The sequence below is a fragment of the Vigna umbellata genome, chromosome 2, assembly GCF_029865625.1.
Source record: "Vigna umbellata cultivar VRB3 chromosome 2, Vumbellata_1.0, whole genome shotgun sequence".
NCBI lineage: Eukaryota > Viridiplantae > Streptophyta > Magnoliopsida > Fabales > Fabaceae > Vigna > Vigna umbellata.
Window position 1 is genome coordinate 42877511 of NC_142166.1, and position 18578 is coordinate 42896088.

An 18578-nucleotide genomic window follows, 5' to 3' on the forward strand; every position below is an offset into this window, starting at 1 on the left:
CAGTGGTATCCCGCAAATCCGTCTTCGCCTTTCCTCGCATTTTTTCTCATCCAAACACGACTGCATTCTGAAATCATCGCTCGCATTCGCGCTTGAGCGAACACTGCATTAAGAGTTTCGACGTGTATTGGTATAAAAAATTGTATAACATAAGTGATTTTCAGTCTATCACGTTGAATTTGAAACCGGTATATACTGGCAAACGTTAAATTGATGTTAGATTTAAAAAATTTGACGTTGATTGATGTGGAACATATTACAATCTAACGTTGGATATAAAGCAAATTGACATTGGATATTGTTCTATGTCTGACATCAATTTATGGGTTTTTTTAATTTCATCAATACTTTCTTTCATTAAAACCATGAAAAATCAATATACAACACAAGAATGCACAACAAAAATTTCTTCAGAATTTTAGAAACAGTAACCACCAATAAAAAGTGCAATAACTCATGAAAATGAAACAACTAATACACATAAAAAATAAAAAATGAAACTAACCGTGAAAGTAAGGTAATAGATAGGTGCCGCTGTGAGGGTGAGGAGAAGACAACCACCGCCAAAGAGGGGAAAAAGAGAACTCAACGATGTTCCAAATGGTGTCTATGCACAAAATTAATCGGTTAAAATGAAAGGAAATCATACATAAAGTCATCAATCAACGATTTTTTGTGTTAAGTGGAAGAAACATTACCTTTGATGGTCGTCGAAGAGAACTCAACAGTGATCCAAATTGTGTATATGCACGAAACTACTAATCAGTTAAAATGAAAGGAAATCATACATATAAAGTCATCATTCAACGGACATTTGTGTTAAGTGGAAGAAACATTACCTTTCGTGGTCGCCGACAACTTTCCTAAAGACGTTCGACTCGTAATGAAGAAAGTGCACAAAAAAATAGTGAAACAAGTGTTCTTTTTCGCGCTCTGAAAATAATTTCAAGCTCAAATTAAAGTTTGTTCCTCTTACCAACAGACGTCTAATGAGTCTGTTAAAATATATTCGCGTTCAATTTTTTATGAATTTGAAAACTAAAAGACATCTATTCTTTCTCCTAACAGACTTCAAAAAGGTAATTAATTAACCTTGATTCCTTTAAACAACCAAGGTCTAATGGGTCTCTAAAAAAATATTTTCGTGCTCAATTATTTATAAATTTGAAAACTAAAAGATGTATGTTCTTTCTCCAACAGACTTTAAAAAGGTAATTAATGTTTGTTCCTCTAACCAACCGTCTAATGGATCTCTTAAAATATTTTCACACTCAATTTTTTATAAATTTGAAGACTAAAAGGCGTTTGTTCTTTCTTCAAAAAGACAATTAACATCTGTTTTTCTAACCAACCAACATCTAATGAGTCTCTTAAAATATTTTCTTGCTCAATTTTTATGAATTTAAAAATTAAAAGACGTATGTTTTTCCACCCATAGACTTTAAAAAGGCAAGTAATGTTTGTTTTTCTAACCAACCCACATCAATCATGTGATTTTATTTACAATATTGCCACCGGTAATTTTGTTGTCTTTTCCAAACACAAGTTCTTTTTTCTTCCTTTCTCTTTTTATTTGAGTACGGAAAAAATTATTCTGGTTCTTAAAAGTATTAATTCAGTATTTAAACGAACGAAAAATCTGCTTTAATACTTGAATGTAGTAAAAAAAAGTTCTATACTTGCATTTTATTATGAAGGATTAGTTTGAAAGTAAATTATAAATTATTTTGCCATTAAGTCACAACATTAAAAAAATAGTTTAAATTTTTTTAACCTGAATTTAATTACTTGAATAAGTAAGTTGATAGAGTCGTATATTTAAGGACAGCTCTTTAATTTGTAGGAAATTGCTTGGTATTTTATGGGAGTGAGCTAAGGCAAAGGTAAGATGTTTGCTTGATGGGTGCTAAAGTTGGGAACACATGGGTACAGTTAACACACCGAATTTGTTTGGTCAAGGTATCTACCACCCCCAAATCAAAACTCTCATAAATTCCACCAAACATTCAAAGGAAAAACACCACCATTCAACACCATTTCATTAATATCTTAGGTTACATCTTCCACCACACAGCTATTAGTTTTCTAGATCACGGACATAGAATCCAATATACATCTAACTAAGTCAAAGCACCCAGGTTTTGAAACCTTAATCGTCATGCTTGTGGGATAAATTATTAATTTTAAAAAAATAATGTTGGGTTAGATTCGTGTGGGACCTTATTAGATTCGTCCAACACTGACGTTTGTGTCTGAAAAACTTGGATCAAGCCAAGTTTTGTGAAAAGGCGAATTCATCACCACAACAACCATTGAGACTATCGGGAATTTAGAACATTGTAAGAGGACATCAAACACATATTTATTTCCAATAATATATTTAAAACCTATATTAAGAGTACCATTGCCTCGTGAACTATGAAACTTTAACGTTAATCTTTAAAATTATATAACAGTTCTATTCTCGTGATTTTAAACTATCCATTTCATAGGTGAAATGTATCTAACTTGATAAGAGAAAAGTTAACTTATTAAACAATTCGTTATTTATTTTCATCACATGCACTTTAACTGTTTGTATGTATGGCTTAGGATTTATAGGTAAAATTATAACACATTGCGCAAATGGTAATTCACCCGCAATAATTTATTTCTTTATAATAAATATTCTTAAATATGTGTGTGTTGATGCATGACTTTTTTAATATAAAATGAAAAATTTTAAAATCAATGTATGCTTTGTAAAATAGCCCGTCAATTGTATAAATGGCGGCACACAGTTTAATATAGTTGTTAGCCTTAACCAATATTTTATGAATGGTTTGTAGATTTATATAGAAAACACGATTTTGGGATAAAGCTGGTTCATGTCACGTGAGTCATAATATAATCAACCTTCATGATTTAAGCAGCGTTGCGTTATACTGCCAAGATTGCTATTATTGTATTACGTGGATTTGAAATTTTAGTTAAAGAACTTATTTAAAAACAGTTATATTACGTCTGGACTAATTTATTTATTATTTATAGTGAATGTTTTATCTCAATAGACAAAAAATAAAAAAAGTAAAAAATAAAAATAAATACTCAAGAGAAGTCATGATCATAAAACGAAAAATATAATGCTTGTTAAATTCAAATTTTATTTAACAATGAGACTTTTATTTACAATATAAAAATTGAATAATCTTTCGGATGTTTTGGCACTTTTATTTATCAGAATTTCATCATTGTAAAGTATGTAGTACACAGTATATTTTATCTATGAAGAAAATGTATGAAATGAAGAGATGAAAAATGAACGTAATAGGGAAGAAAATCGAGTGAGAATATTATTAGGTATAAAGAAGTGTCATAATTAACAATTATAAAAACATAATTAATATATTAAAGCTTAGAGCCTTCCTCTTGGGAGTAGCAGTTTAATATTCCCACCTTAGAATATATTGTTGAAATTCATAAAAGATAAATGTTTTGTAAAAATGTTAGCAACAAGCCTAGTCTTGTATTTATTTATGCTACCATCATCCTTCCTCTTGATTTTGTATACCCACATAAGCATAGTTTTATTTTGTGGCAAACTAGTGACACTCCAAATATGTTATTTTTTAAAGCTAATATCGTTATGCATAACATCAATCCAATAAGAATACTTGCAAACTTTGTTATAGTTTTTTGGTTCACGATCAACATCAATAGAATCAATAATATGTTTAAAACTCAAAGAAAACTTGTCATAATGCATGAAAGAATAAATAGGATACTTATCGTGTTTCTATCACTAGCATAGGTGATTGTTACCTCATAATCTTTAAGATAGGAAAGAGGATTTGTAACCCGTGTGGTGCAAATGTCATTATGTACAAAGTCTGAACTGGTGTTTTGATGAGCATCAACAATTCGTTGGTTTCTATTTGTTTGAGAAATTTCACTATCACTAGACATGTTAAAATTTTTGTATGTAGACAATTAAATTTGATCTCTATCCTCATTGTTAACACCACAATTCCTTTAGGAAAAAACAATTTAATCAAAAAAGCACGTTTCTGGATAAAGTTATACTACGATTTTCCAAATTAAAATCCAAACACCCTTTTGTGTTCAAATTATATTCCAAAAACAATCAAACATTAGCTCTAGGATCAAGTTTCTCCCTTTGAGTAGTAAAAGTATTGGTGTAGTATAAATAATCAGACACTTTAATATCAGAAATATCACTTAAATTATCATATAACTTTTGTCATCTCATCAACAAGTATACCGAATCATTCAAATAATAAAATATTTTAAATCTAAATGTCATTTTTCAAAAAACTCTTGTAATACTGTATAATTATACAATTAATAACTTATATAGACTAAATGATATGATTCGTGTTCGACACACAATATAATTCATCTTCAACGTGTGAAATGAATAGACAAAGAATAAACGTTAGAAAAAAGAAAAAAAAAAGTTATTTATTTTATTGTAGAGATAAAAGTATAGATGATTTTGTTATACGAAAAATTGTCCAGCAGTTATAAAATATAACCAACATAATGCTAAGACTGTTTACAATTTAAAATAAAAGTATTTTTCTAATTGTTCTGAGGGATAAAAAGTTAAAAGAATAGCAAAAGGGTTTAAAAACATGTAATTCGATTAATCTGATATAAGAGAAAATATTTAAATAGGGTATATAAAGGTAAGGTATTTTTTCTCACTTTCTTCAATTTATGTATTCATCTGTTATGCCCAACAATAACTTTGATCTATTCGTACCAAACACGAAATAAATATTCTAATATTTGTTTTTAATGCTATAGATAACAATTTTAGTTGGACTATATTACCATGACTTGGTTTTATGTAAAAGTCTCATTCATTAACTATTAAAACCATAGGAAAATTTATATTTTAGAAGGAATGTAAATTTTTTAAGATCGAAAACTTTTTCTGACACATCTAAGGTCGAAAACTAAAAAGACGTGTTAAAAACAAAAAAGGACTAGAGTGGGGAAGCTCAATCATGAGTAAAAAGGCGCAAAGGGCAAGATTCTCCTATAGTTTATTGCAGTTCATGAATGTAACACTAAAGCATATTTTAATTTTCTACAGCTATTTATGAAAGGTACGATTAAGTCACTATAAATTAAATAAAAATAAAGAGTGACTTTGACCTCATCCCATCTCAAAATAAAATAATAATCTACATGTATGAATGAATGGTATTTAAGCATGGCTGAAAAATACCCTAATTTATAAAGTATAACTTAATTAAAAAATTGTTCTTATAAAAAATTTACGTGTTAATATATAAAAAATTAATCTGATAGATATGGTCACTTTTACAACTTTTTCAAAAAGCAAATGAACAATGCTATATGTTTTTTTGTTATGTGTTAAAACGAAGGTGTTAATTGTTACATCACGTGCTTCCTTGGATGCTGTCGCTAGATGCATTCATAAACTGCGATTGGGTGAATGCCAGTTGGATCCATCTCCGCTTTCCCATAAAACTCATCCACTCTGTCACCTCAACGTCTCTCTCATAATTTCACCTTTTATTTTCCGATTCTACCCTCTCCCTTTCACCTAACCCCTCCTCGCCCTTATCCATTCTGAGGGTCAAACCTGAGAATTCTCACTCCTTGAAATAATCTAACTGGCCCAAGCTGTATCGCTTTTGTCACCTAGCCAGAAACCCTTCTTTCTTTTTCAATCCTATCCAACCGCTTCCCACTGCCTTCATTCTCACGCCTCCCACTCAGCACATTCTGCTCCCGCGCGTGCACCACACTAAACTAGGTTTACCTACCTCTTAACCCAAACGCTACTGAGTCAGGGTCCCTCACTTTACTTACTGAGCAAGCCCTGCCTCGTAAATGGCAGAGGAGGGGCTAACCACTCTTTAATCTCTCTTCTCTTCCTTTCTCCCCAAGTTCCACCCCCCTGCCCACAATCACAGCTAAAACCCACCTCATTCAAAATCTGCCCGTTACTGCCACCTATATATACCTCTCTCCTCTTATCCTCCTTCCACATCACTCAATCACACCCACTTCTTCTTCTTCTTCTTCTTCCCTTTCAAACATGTCCACATTCATCTCTTTTCACTGCTTCCTTCCTCTCTTCTTCCTTATCTCTCTCTTTCACCTTTCCTTAGCGGCTAGGAAGCTCGATGACCAGTCTCGGCTCCTCCGTTACCACAATGGTCCTTTGCTCTATGGCAAAATCGCCGTCAACCTCATCTGGTATGGCCGCTTCAAACCCTCTCAAAAAGCCATTATAGCCGATTTCGTTACCTCGCTCTCGTCTCCTGTCACTCCAAACAACCAACCATCTGTTACCACGTGGTGGAAAACCACCGAGAAGTACTACCACCTGAGCCCCAAGAAGGCTTCTTCTCTCTCCTTATCGCTTGGTGATCAGATCCTCGACGAAAGTTACTCGCTGGGAAAGTCACTGACAAACAAGCATCTTGTCGAGCTGGCTTCCAAAGGGGGGCAGAGGAACGCCATCAACGTTGTCTTGACATCCGCCGACGTGGCTGTTGAAGGTTTCTGTATGAGCCGATGTGGCACTCACGGGTCTGCCGCTTCCGCGGGTCACGTGAAGGGTGGCAAGAACTATAAGTTCGCATACATATGGGTCGGAAACTCCGAAACCCAATGCCCGGGTCAATGCGCGTGGCCCTTCCACCAGCCAATTTATGGGCCTCAGAATCCACCTTTGATTGCTCCTAACAACGATGTGGGAGTTGACGGTATGGTCATCAACTTCGCTAGCCTCCTGGCTGGAACCGCCACCAACCCTTTCGGAAACGGCTACTTCCAGGGTCCGGCCGAGGCCCCGCTCGAAGCTTCGTCTGCGTGTCCCGGTGTTTACGGTAAAGGGGCCTACCCTGGCTACGCTGGGGACTTGCTGGTTGATCCTACAACCGGTGCCAGCTACAATGTGAATGGTGCTAATGCGAGGAAGTATCTTGTTCCTGCTCTGTATGATCCTTCAACATCCTCTTGTTCGACTCCCGTGTGAGGAGGATCGCGATGATGATCCATGGCTGCCACTTCTATGACACACGGATTAGGAGGTTGTACAAATCTTCAAATAAACAAATTTGTAGGACTATTTCATTTATTTGTTTATATCTTCTGGATATGTACGCAGGACTATGTAGTAGAAAAACAAATGTTCTTCCATTTGTTTCTTTTAATCTTAAAATTAAGAGTATTGCTCTGGACCTAAATCTTCTTGCTTCTGGTTTCTAGTGTTTGAGACTGGTGGGTCTGAACCATTTGGGCATATTAACTTATAAAGTGGTGTATGAGTAACTTGCAAATCATTTGGAGAAACTGCATTTCTTTTAAGACAAAAAGCCTTAAATAGGGGAATGATAAATTGTGAATATTTTACTGATCCGGAAGACAAATATTTAGCTTTGGATACCTAATGGACAGGCTTGAAGGATGCAAAAGAACAGAGCTAATGAGTTTCTTTGGTAAAGAAAAATGCAGGGTTTAGACAAATTAGAATAACCATTAATGGAAGTTGAGTGGTGTTCTGAATAAGATGCTCAGCCAATGGAGGGAAAATGCTGCAATTTTGAAACTTAATGCTGCTTGGAGGCTTTAGATTGTAATTGAAAATGGGTAGGTGTAGGGGCCACAGACAGTGACATCATAATTAGTTCAAGTGTTGACCAGTACCCTGATTTTGGTTTATCATTCTAACATAAACTCAATGTTCATCCTGCATGTAATTGGCAAATTTAAATGATAACTAGCTTAAAAGGTAAACATAAACTTCTAACTCACTGTTCAAGTTAGTTTTTTAAATTGAAACATTACTGAAATCAGTAGATGAATGAAATAGAGCATGTTAGACATGATCTTATTTTAAATTTCTAGCCACAAATATATTTTTGAGCAGTCAATAACAGTGTAAATATATTTGTTGCAGAGACTTCTTCCAATGCTTTATAGTCCTCTCTGTATCGTTGGATCAAGTTTATTGAGAAACAGAAATTGTGTTTTCTACCTTGAAAAACACATTAAAAGTGAGATCCATAAAATAACTATGATTTACACTTTTTTAATGAATTTTAACTAGAGGCAGATAGAGCGTCATTGGCGCTTTCATATATGTTTTAGGTTTTGTAAAAGATAAAATATTGCATTGGAAAATTTAAGGAAGTGATGTAATATGATAGGAAAATTGTAAGGATTTACAAAATTTTAAAAGTAAAACTAGTTTTTACAAATCACAAATGTAACATTCCAAAAATATAGTCTAAAATTATATGATAGAATAATTACATTGAATAATAATATAGATCAGTCTTACATTAGAGAGAACCTACGGTCGTGGCCGAACGACCTTACAGAAAGACCAGACGTCATAAGTAATTCTGACTGAACGGTTTACAAAAGCCTATACCGAACGGTCAAAACAAAAGCAAAGGGAAAAGGTGATCGAGCATTCACCTTACTATCAGACTACTATTGACCGAACGATTCTACTGCTCGGCTTTAACTTTTACCTCTACTAAGTTATCTTCCTCCAGCGCCTCTTCCAGCAGCTCGTCTCCTTCTGCTCACATCTACACGGATGATCATTGCAACAGAAGGACAACCGAACGTACAAAACATACAAGACAGGAAACACATGGTAAGCTTATATAATTTAATTCATGTATAAACATATATTTCACACAATCAACCAAACAAGATAAATTCATCATTCGTTCATACAAAGCCTAATACTAGACTGATTGTCCGGACTGTATGAAATCTGTATAGCTACGACGTTTGTGCACCCGGGTGATGTAGTAACTGGGATACCCTCAACAGCTGCCACCCGAGGTTAGTCCTATCTGTCCAAATTAACCATAAGGACTAGGACCTCCTGCCGTTCCCACACATGACCTACCCTCCTCTACTTGAGGACGAGTACTCACGGAATATCAGGATGAACCGCCAGCTTAGCATGCCCACATTCATACTTTACCAATTTCAATATTCATTCATGAGTCATTCCTCCCTAGAACATTCGTCCATAATCCAAAACATTTCATCCATATCATATTCTCTTCATTTTTCATTATCAATCATCTCAATTTCATCTTTCATTATCAATCATCTCAATTTCATCTTTTATTATCAATCATTTCAATTTCATCTTTGTACAAAAATTATTAAGGACAACAGATACCGAACGTTCAATCCTAACTCAGAACGAGAATGAACACTTGGAACGTGACAGAGAGGTCTCCAGTTCCAGAATAGATTAAGACCGAGAGGGTTACTATCGGGTTGAGAAAGAAACCGAGTACGACTCTATATCACAAGAACGACCAGAACGAACGTTACTTACAAAGTGAGCCAAATAAATGAACTGACTCTTGAGAGCTGAAACCGAACACCACAAAGACCATGCCAAGTGCTAAGACTCTAGGCTGAAACCAATGAATACAGACACTTCAAAGAATAATACTTAGAAGAATTCACATGATTAAACCGTACGCTTATAAATACTTAACTTATTTGAATTTACATCTAGAAATTCGAATGTCAGTCAATAACCGAGCACGGTAGAGAGAAAAGTCTATTGAAGTTGGACGAACGTTATTTTCATCAAGATATATTATAAAAGAAAACGAGTACGAGCGCTTGGTGTAAGACCGAGCACTACTAAACTTATATTAGAAGGTTTGATAAATATAATAAGATACCATTTGGAGTAGTGTTTAAGAACAAATGAATATATATATATATATATATATATATATATATATATATATATATATATATACACACACTTAAGTTTATAACCGAATACCAAGAAACAACTATGCTTGGCCAAACGCTCATGCACATTATTACGAAACGAAGACACTCCTCCTCAACTAGGATTCTTCCCAAATGAAAGAATCCAATTCTAACCAAGTTTATTAGAAAAATCGAACGGTCAATGACCGTTCAGTTACGAACGTACACGGGAATTTCATATTCAAAAATCATTTATCTCAATCCAATTTCTCAACATTTATTTTCATAACTTCATATATTCATATCATAGTCAATTTTCATACTTCATACAATCCATATCATAGAAATTTCATATATTTCATACATCAGAACATAGCACAATCATATTTCATTTCCAATCATCAAATCAACGAACGTTCATGCAGCACAGCAACATACAAATTAAATTAAATAAGCTTCCCTTACCTCTGAGCATGACCAGACGTTCACAGAGGCAGAATACAGTTCACCACTACCAGTTCTTCTACCCTCAACGCTCGACAATTTTCCAACTAAACCAACTAAAACCAAAACATTCTCAGAACCACTCATTTGGAGAATGGTGATCAACACATGAAACCAGAACTGGGTTTGCATGTCTAGGAAAACGAACAACTAGGTGAAAAGAAAGACTTACCAGCTTAGCTTCACTAACCGAACGATTTATCTGGAAGCTCTTGACGCCGGAAGTGCTTCTACGATGGCTGAACGGAGATCGGAGAAGAGAAAGGGTGAGATTTCGTAAAGAGAAGATGAAGGAGTTTTAGAGAGAAGGAGGAGAAGACGAAGTTCCAGAGTTTGGAGGAGAGGTTGCATGCAGAGAATGGCGTGGATTTCTGAAAACTCAAAGTTTTCCTTCCAACGTCAAAAACGAGCGTCCGCTCATCTGCTGACACCTGTCTTCCACTATCTGATTTCCGGATCCTCTTCGCTTGACACCTGGCGTCCGTCATCTGAGTGTCGAGCCCCCCTCTTGACACGTGAACTCCACTAAACGAATCCTGAATGCGTTTTAAATGGACTCTGACAACAATCTATTATTTTATTATTAAAATTTTAAAATTATAAATAAAAAATTAGTTTATCTATATCTCTTACGAAAGGTTATATATTTTTGAAGGTATTTTTTATTTCATTTACCTTCTCTCTAATATTTTAATAATCTATACAATTATAAAGAACTACAATTATAGTCAATCAATATTTTATTTAGACTAAGTTTATTTCTTTTGAATAGATAGTTTTGCATATTTTTTATAGAAGACTTTACATATGATTTTAGAAGCTTAAAATAAATATCTTTTTGACTAAAATAGTTAAGACGTGGTTTATATGTTCAGGAAGAGCATTCCATAAGATTTAGTATTTTTGGAGCTTTGTGAGTAATAAACTCAAATGTCAAGTAAGAAAGTAATTATTTATTTTTGATTATTTTTATTCTATTCATTGATTGATTAAATTTGATGATGTTATGATATATATGATGAGATAGGATGAGTATATTGTTTGTGGTGTTAAATTCCGTAACAGCTGGTAACCATGGTACTCAATGTAGACACATATATGAGTCTTTTTAGTAGTAGATAAACCTAATCCATATCACTAGCAAGAAATGGAATGTTATTTTTCAGACGAAGAAAAAAAAACTATGCTGTGGCTATAAAAATACGGTGACGAAAATAATTGAACACTGTGAATGAGAAGTATTGTCCAATTCTAGAAATAATGTATGTGGACACAGCAAAATGTGATTTGCATGGGTTACAGCAAAGCAATTGGAAGCATATACTGAATCCTAGAAAGGAACCAATTATCTTTGATGGGATTGTCCCACATCCAGCTTTCTGTACAAATATCTCATCTAAGGCAGAAATTAAGAATGTTCTCAGACATGCTTTCTTTGTTCAAGTAGGTCCTGTTCTTTGTTTTTCCGCATCACATACATTTTGTCCTTTCTCAGCCATTTCCTTAACTTTGTTTTTGCTTTTTGAATACAAGTTTTTTTCTCCATTAGTTATACTCAATTCTTGTTGTAATGGAATAAGTTGTTCAGTGATTAGGATGACTGTTACCAAATTACCCACACGAAGTGAGAAATAAATTGTGTTGAAAAAACACTAAGTGCTCCTGAAATTTTCAAAAATATAATCAGTTAAATTATCATTCATAGTTTGTATGTTCTGGGCTAAGTTGTCCTTGGACATATTTATATATTATATTTTTCATATATTTTTTTTACATTTTCTCTGTGCAGAACACATAAAATATATGTTTTATAAACTGAATAATATTACTATAAATAATAAAAAAATTATCTTGATTTATCTTCTTCATTTATCATTTATTTTTCTTCACGAGACTCTGTTTTTATGGGTCATGGCTAGTTTTCCCTTTCCACCAGCCCATGTACGGCCCACAGAGCTCTTTTCTGATTGAACTAAACAACTACATGGGCTTCCACCCTTGGAAAATTGGCAGTTCAAATAGTTCAAAAGACTGATGGGAACTCTTGGTCGATCCCATAACTAGTGCTACCAATGTATGATTTCACTTTGTTTTAATTATTATTTATTGTGTTTTTTTAATTATTATATTTTAAATCTAGAATCCAATTTCGTCCTCTACAAAAATTTTCAAAATTTAAATGTTTTTATGCATTTAAAATTTTAACTAATTTAAAAAATACATTCAAGAAAAAAAATCCAATTTTAAAAATAATCATTTTAAATGAGTCTAAAATTTTTTATATGTTAAAAAATTAACTTTAAACCTAACAAGATCTTATAAAATCAATTTATTATGTAAAATTTACACTAATTTGATCTAATTAATATGTGCATATTAATACATCTTCATCCAAATCCAAATGTATAACTAAACATTAATAAATTGTTCAATAATAATTTGATAAATAGTAAAATAATAAATCTAATGAACTTAGGATAAATTCTAGGATTAACATCATCTTAAAAAATAAAGTAAACTTTACAAGTATTAATACTTATATTCCGCGTATTTCCGTACATTTTTCTCTCAAAGAACACTTAACCTTTTAAAAGTTATTTTCTTCAACAAATTAGTATTAATACTTATCATTATTATTATTATTATTATTATTATTTTGTTTTGGGCCAAGCTGTCATTGAGCTTTATTGAAGGATACTTTCTATTTACACTTCCTGAAATTTTTTGTACCACTCTTTTCCTTTTACTATGAATGTCTGACCATTCATTTCCGAACCGTTTTTAGAATGTATTAATTCCAAAATAAATACAGAGTGGTCCAATCTTTTCATGTTTTGAATTATAAAGTCAAACTTAACAAAAATAAAACACATTTAAAATATATAAGAATAAATATATTTATTTTTTAAGGTAAAGCACCATTTGTTCACATAGTTAAAACGAAAAAACAATAGAAGTATAAAATTTAAATAAAGAAATATTTTATAATATATTTTTAAAGCAAATGTTTTGTACTAAAAATATTTTGACTAAATTCTATTGAAGTATTAAACACACTAAAAACAACTGAATGTTACTAAATAGTATGAGTTAGATGGGAGTAACCTTAGTAGATTTTATCCAAAATTAAAACATATGGTAAATTATTATGACATGAATTGTGATGATATTTAAAGGACATTTCTCCATATCTGAGTCTTATTGCATGTGGTTTTATTAACTAATCTGAGTTAATTTTGACAGAAAAAGTTGTGTATTTTTTGAAACTCTTGAAAATGATTTAAGTGGTGCATTTAAGATAGTACACCTGTAATCTAACTTAGTGAGAATTGGTAACCCTCATAGAAACTCCTTGGTTTTTAAATTCAACAGCTTGTCCTCTAGTCAACATCAAACTTCAATCTTCACCACTCGCCCGTGTTATTTTCACATGCCCACAGTATATAACCTCTTTTTTAAGGACAATGTTCTCTCACACACAACACAACACCAGTCCCAGTCAACCTTTTCTACCGACTCGTGTCGGTGTAACCCTTTTCCCAACCCGCTTCTAACTCTAATAACTCGTGAGTGAGTTCTCTTCTGTTTTCTTCTGTTCTCTTCTGTTCTCTTCTGTTCCTTCTCTCTCTACATTTACTCACTCTCCTAACAGTAATCTCTTTCATCAATAGGTTTCATGAAATGAAAATATTTAATGTTTTTTATTTTGGAGTATTAAATACTACTAGTAATTTTATTTGACATTAAAAAGGTGGTACCGTGGGATGACGATGTCATTAAATATCTGTCATGTTTTCTTGCCAAAATTGACCTTTTAATAACAATTTAATGTTTTTTCTTTTCTTGCTGTTTTAAAATCTTCTGGGCTAAGACAAAATTGACAGTTTGAGTATTGCAGTAACAAAACATTCATTGGTATTTTATCTTGCTTCTTGTGTGTGTTTTCTTTTATTTAGCCTCCAGCTATACGCAAATACAATACTCTAGTCCTTTTTGGTTGAAAGGACTCACTCTATCTATCCATTGGTTTGCTATTTCTTCATCTCAACCAGTACTTTCGCTCTCTCTACTCTACAGACTTCTCACACACATTACACATGTACCTTTCTTTGCTATTATACTGTGGCTTTACTCTTGTTCTTGTTGCAGCTGGTGGTTGCATTGAATCGGAGGGTGGGTGGGAAGACGTGTCTTCTTGTGTAGCTTTCCCTTTCCTCTCTTTTTCCCGGCGCATGTGGCGGATTAGACGCTCACTGCTTCCATAATTCAGCTTCTCCCAGGAACACTGTCTCCTCATCTAAGATTTCCTCTGGTAACTCTAAATCTCATACCTTTTTGTTGCATGTGACTCTTTTTTATTTTTGTTTCTCTCTCTTTCTCTCTTTCTCTCTTTCCCACCTACCCTTTTGTTTATTCACTCACAAAACTAAGAATCCTCCCCTCACTTTCTCAGACAAAAGAAAGAAAATCAATCTCTGGATTCTTTGTTTACTCAGTATTTGCTACCTTAAAGACTAAATTTCTTGTTTTTTTTCTCTCTCCTTCCTCTCTTTCTTCTGGGCGTTCTTTGCAAAAGCCTGGAGGGGTGGCCGACTGTGTCCATCGCTTGGACTGTGTGATTTCTGGCATTCACCCAAGCCTGTGGAAGCTCTCTTGCGGAAAAGCAAAAAAATGTACTTCAATTTTTGTTCTGTCAAGGGAAATGTTCTGGCAATTTTTGTTCTGACATGTTATGTATTCCCAAGTTCTTCTTGTTAGAGAGTAGTGAGATGAACATGTAAAGTTGAGATCTTTTCAATTATCTTCAATCAGGGAAGTTTGATTTTTTTGCTATCGAAATTCCCTTTGTCTTCCGGTTTTCGATCTCTCTAACCCTTTCCGAAAGATGCTTCCTTTTACTGATTATTCAGAGAATATTTAAAATTAAACTATTCATTCACATGCTTGGGACAGATATTTTGGTGTATGTGTGAGTCACTGAATCTGGTTATTCAATATGTTTTTTTATTTTTGGCCTTTTCTGTGGAGAGTTGTATTTTTTTGTTAATACTTTTTTCATTGATATATACATCTTTGTATTTGATGCTTGAACCTGAACTATAAACCACATAATTTTGAAATTTTGTTCTTTTATAGATTGGATGGAAGAAGCGTTTGAATTTCGAAGTTGGGCAGAATTGATTCCTGATGCCCTAGGGGTAATCTTCACCAATCTTTCTCTTCAGGACAGGGTGACGGTGATCCCCAGAGTGTGTAAATCATGGGCTAATGCAGTAACTGGACCCTACTGCTGGCAAGAGATAGACATTAAGGATTGGAGCAGCCGATGTCAGCCCGACCAACTCGATCGGCTACTTGAGATGCTTATCACAAGAAGTTGTGGATCCCTCCGCAAACTCAGTGTTTCTGGTCTCCAAACTGAAAGCATCTTCACTTTCATTGCTGAAAAGTAAGCAGAACTCTGCAATTTTAATTAATTACAAACACTTTAAACTTTAGTGTAAATCATGTGGATAGATAGTTTTCTAATCACTGTTCCAATTGCCGACAAGTCTAGTATTAGAATATAAATTTGACACATTTGATGTTGTCCCAATGCTGCTACTGCTAGTTCACATTACATAGTCTTCAGTTAGTTAGCGAAGATGGTGTTACTAGTTAGCTGCATCCAATTAGCAATCTTTCTTACACAAAATCCTTCTACTCTTTTGCAAGTGCCTGTTCCCTCCAGACTTTGCGGCTGCCAAGGAGCAGTATGAGTGATGCCATTGTGGAACAGATTGCTGGGAGGCTTTCTATGATTTCTTTCTTGGATGTGAGCTACTGTATTAAAATCGGCCCCTATGCACTTGAGATGATTGGCAAGAACTGCAAACTGCTAGAAGGGTTGTGTCGAAACATGCATCCGCTGGATACTGCAGGCAAGCCTTATCAGGATGATGAAGCATATGCAATTTCCTCCACAATGCCTAAGCTCAAACATCTTGAAATGGCCTATCATCTTATCAGCACTTCAGGTGTCCTCCAAATACTTGCAAACTGCCCAAAGCTTGAATTTTTGGATCAAAGGGGATGTTGGGGTGTGACATTGGACAACATGTTCTTGAAGCAGAAATTCCCAAAACTGAAGGTTTTGGGGCCTTTTGTTCTTGACACTTACGAGAGTGATGGATGGGATGATTTCTCAGATGTGTCAGATGCTTCTGAGTACTTGGCTTGGGACTTTGTGGCTGGTGGCATGGGTGAATACTATGTTGATGATAGTGACAGTTATGATGGAATGTGGGATGATGAAGGCAGGCTAGATGAGCTTCATTTTGGGTTTTATGAAGGGATAGAAGATGCAGGAATGTATTGGCCTCCATCTCCATAAGCTAGCTGCTTTACTTGTGATCAATTGTATGTTTTTTCTACTCTTGTAACTAATGCTTCCTCCTACTTTACTTTTATGTGGTGTCCTATGAATCATGTGTTTTTCCTTCAGAATTGAAGTAAGTTTGGCTTGCTTTGCCTAGCATATGCATAACTGAGTGATGTTGTTATTGACCTACCTTAGATTTCTTGTTTAAGTAGGCAAAGGAAAGGGAAGAAAAAGCTCCCTGTTTCCCATGTTAGAGCTCTACATGTAATTGGAACATCTGGTTTAACCATATTGTACCTTCCTGAAGATGTCTGTTTGATGAGGTTGCCCAATTGGATTTTCAATATTTGTTCTGCATTGCTAAAAATGAAAGCTGACATTGTTCCATATAATACCTGGTTAACAAGTTTGATGGATTTTTTTCAATGTTATAATCAAGTTAAAAATATATCTAAAATAACCTAAAGTGGATAAGTTTTTGAATTTGAGAAAGACTTATGAGATCCCGTGCTATAGTTGCACTTCGATTAATTATGTAATTTCCAACCTTTTTTGAAAACGACCCTTGAATATTTTTATGTTTTTTGGTGATTCATGATTCTTCTGTTTCCACTTCATGGAACTAATAAAGCTTGGAAAAGATGATTTTTTTTCCGTGGTCTTGTATTGTTGCTTCTGTCTGAGTCAACATTACCAACTGGTGCTGTCATCAAATTCATGCATTCACGTGTTCATCAAATCGGAGTCATTAAATCAGGTCAGCTAACAAATGAACGTCTTGACGTGAAAACAGGAACTGATAGCTTTTGTTCATATATGAATAATTATGTTCCTTGTTCGATTCTAAACATGTTAGATTAACATGTGTTTGGTTCTCGCGTTTACCATACGATTAAATCAATGGAAAATACAGAACCTGTTTCTTTTTTCCTAAACTGATGCGTCTAACTCACAAGATACAGAACCAAACAGGCACTAAGATTATAAATCTGCATAATGCGTATTTGTAGGAGGGGTTGTGCAAGATGCTGCTTATTTGATTGATGAGATCAAACTATGTAATTATAGTTCTGCGCATTACTTGGTAGTTGAAAAAACATTGAAAAAATAGAGTCGGTGTGTTCAGACACATGTTTCTCTCTTTGCAAAATAAACTACTTTTGTATTTCATGGCCAAGATAATGAACCAAGTACAACATTTATCAGACATAATTATAAAAAAATATTTTAAGATATAGTAAAATGAAAACGGAAATTTTAGTCAACCTATTTCATTAATCATTCTGATATATATGTATTGTTGCAGAGAATTACCCATACTATATAACTTGCCATTAAAATAGAAATTCATTCTCTTGGATGATGAAAATAAAATAGAACAGAATCGAGATTCGTGAACACCAAAATATAAGAGAAACATGCTGAAAGGTACTTCCATGGCAGAAAGAGTTGCCGTGACTGTTTGCTTTGTTACCTTTTTTTTAACCTTCAAAATTCAAATGATACAGGATAGCATTACAGTGAAAAAGACGATTTTTTGCTGGGTTTGGTAAACTGAAACAACATGTGTATCAGTTGCCGTACTTTATTCTATGGGCCCATAAAATAGAATTCATTACACTGTACAATACACAATTACATATACTCGTGTATATATACTTATCATATTTACTTTTACAAAAAACAAACACCTTCTTGAGAATACATCATACAAGAAAAAACGTACCATATTTATTCAGTATGAGAGAGGGTTGATGTTATTTTTTAAGTCAGATTTTAAGTCTCTGATGTATAAAAATAGCACGTTAGTCTTTCTCAAACAAATAATCATAGAAAACAATGATCATATGTTTTCTCAGAATCTGCCAGACAAAGAGAGGATCCAGCAAAATCATAAACTTACCAGATAGTTTCCTTAACCGTGTGTGATTTACTACTGAGTGAATAAAATTAGTATGTG

At 33.8% G+C, this 18578-nt stretch overlaps 2 protein-coding genes across 3 annotated transcripts; both read left to right on the forward strand.

The window, feature by feature from the left end:
* The first annotated feature begins 5909 nt into the window (after nucleotides 1–5909).
* LOC124823045 (protein PHOSPHATE-INDUCED 1-like) lies at nucleotides 5910–7226 on the forward strand. The gene has a single exon (XM_047295172.2). The coding sequence runs from the start codon at nucleotides 6077–6079 to the stop codon at nucleotides 7019–7021; it is 945 nt and encodes a 314-aa protein (XP_047151128.1). The 5' UTR covers nucleotides 5910–6076; the 3' UTR covers nucleotides 7022–7226.
* Nucleotides 7227–14149: 6923 nt separating this feature from the next.
* FBW2 (F-BOX WITH WD-40 2) lies at nucleotides 14150–16924 on the forward strand. 2 transcript variants are annotated; one of them, XM_047295170.2, is made up of 5 exons: nucleotides 14150–14308; nucleotides 14407–14569; nucleotides 14834–14930; nucleotides 15394–15706; nucleotides 15973–16924. In XM_047295170.2, the coding sequence occupies exons 4-5, from the start codon at nucleotides 15399–15401 to the stop codon at nucleotides 16628–16630; spliced, it is 966 nt and encodes a 321-aa protein (XP_047151126.1). In that variant the 5' UTR covers nucleotides 14150–14308; nucleotides 14407–14569; nucleotides 14834–14930; nucleotides 15394–15398; the 3' UTR covers nucleotides 16631–16924. The 2 variants fall into 2 exon arrangements, with proteins under 2 accessions (XP_047151126.1, XP_047151123.1); XM_047295167.2 differs by lacking the exon at nucleotides 14834–14930.
* Nucleotides 16925–18578: the final 1654 nt, after the last annotated feature.

What these genes read in the sequence shown, in the direction of transcription:
- LOC124823045 (XM_047295172.2), top strand. Translation starts at nt 6,077, where the DNA reads ATGTCCACATTCATCTCTTTTCACTGCTTCCTTCCTCTCTTCTTCCTT.
- FBW2 (XM_047295170.2), top strand. Translation starts at nt 15,399, where the DNA reads ATGGAAGAAGCGTTTGAATTTCGAAGTTGGGCAGAATTGATTCCTGAT. An exon ending in TTCACTTTCATTGCTGAAAA is followed by an intron (nt 15,707 to 15,972) that starts GTAAGCAGAACT and finishes CTCTTTTGCAAG; the next exon opens with TGCCTGTTCCCTCCAGACTT.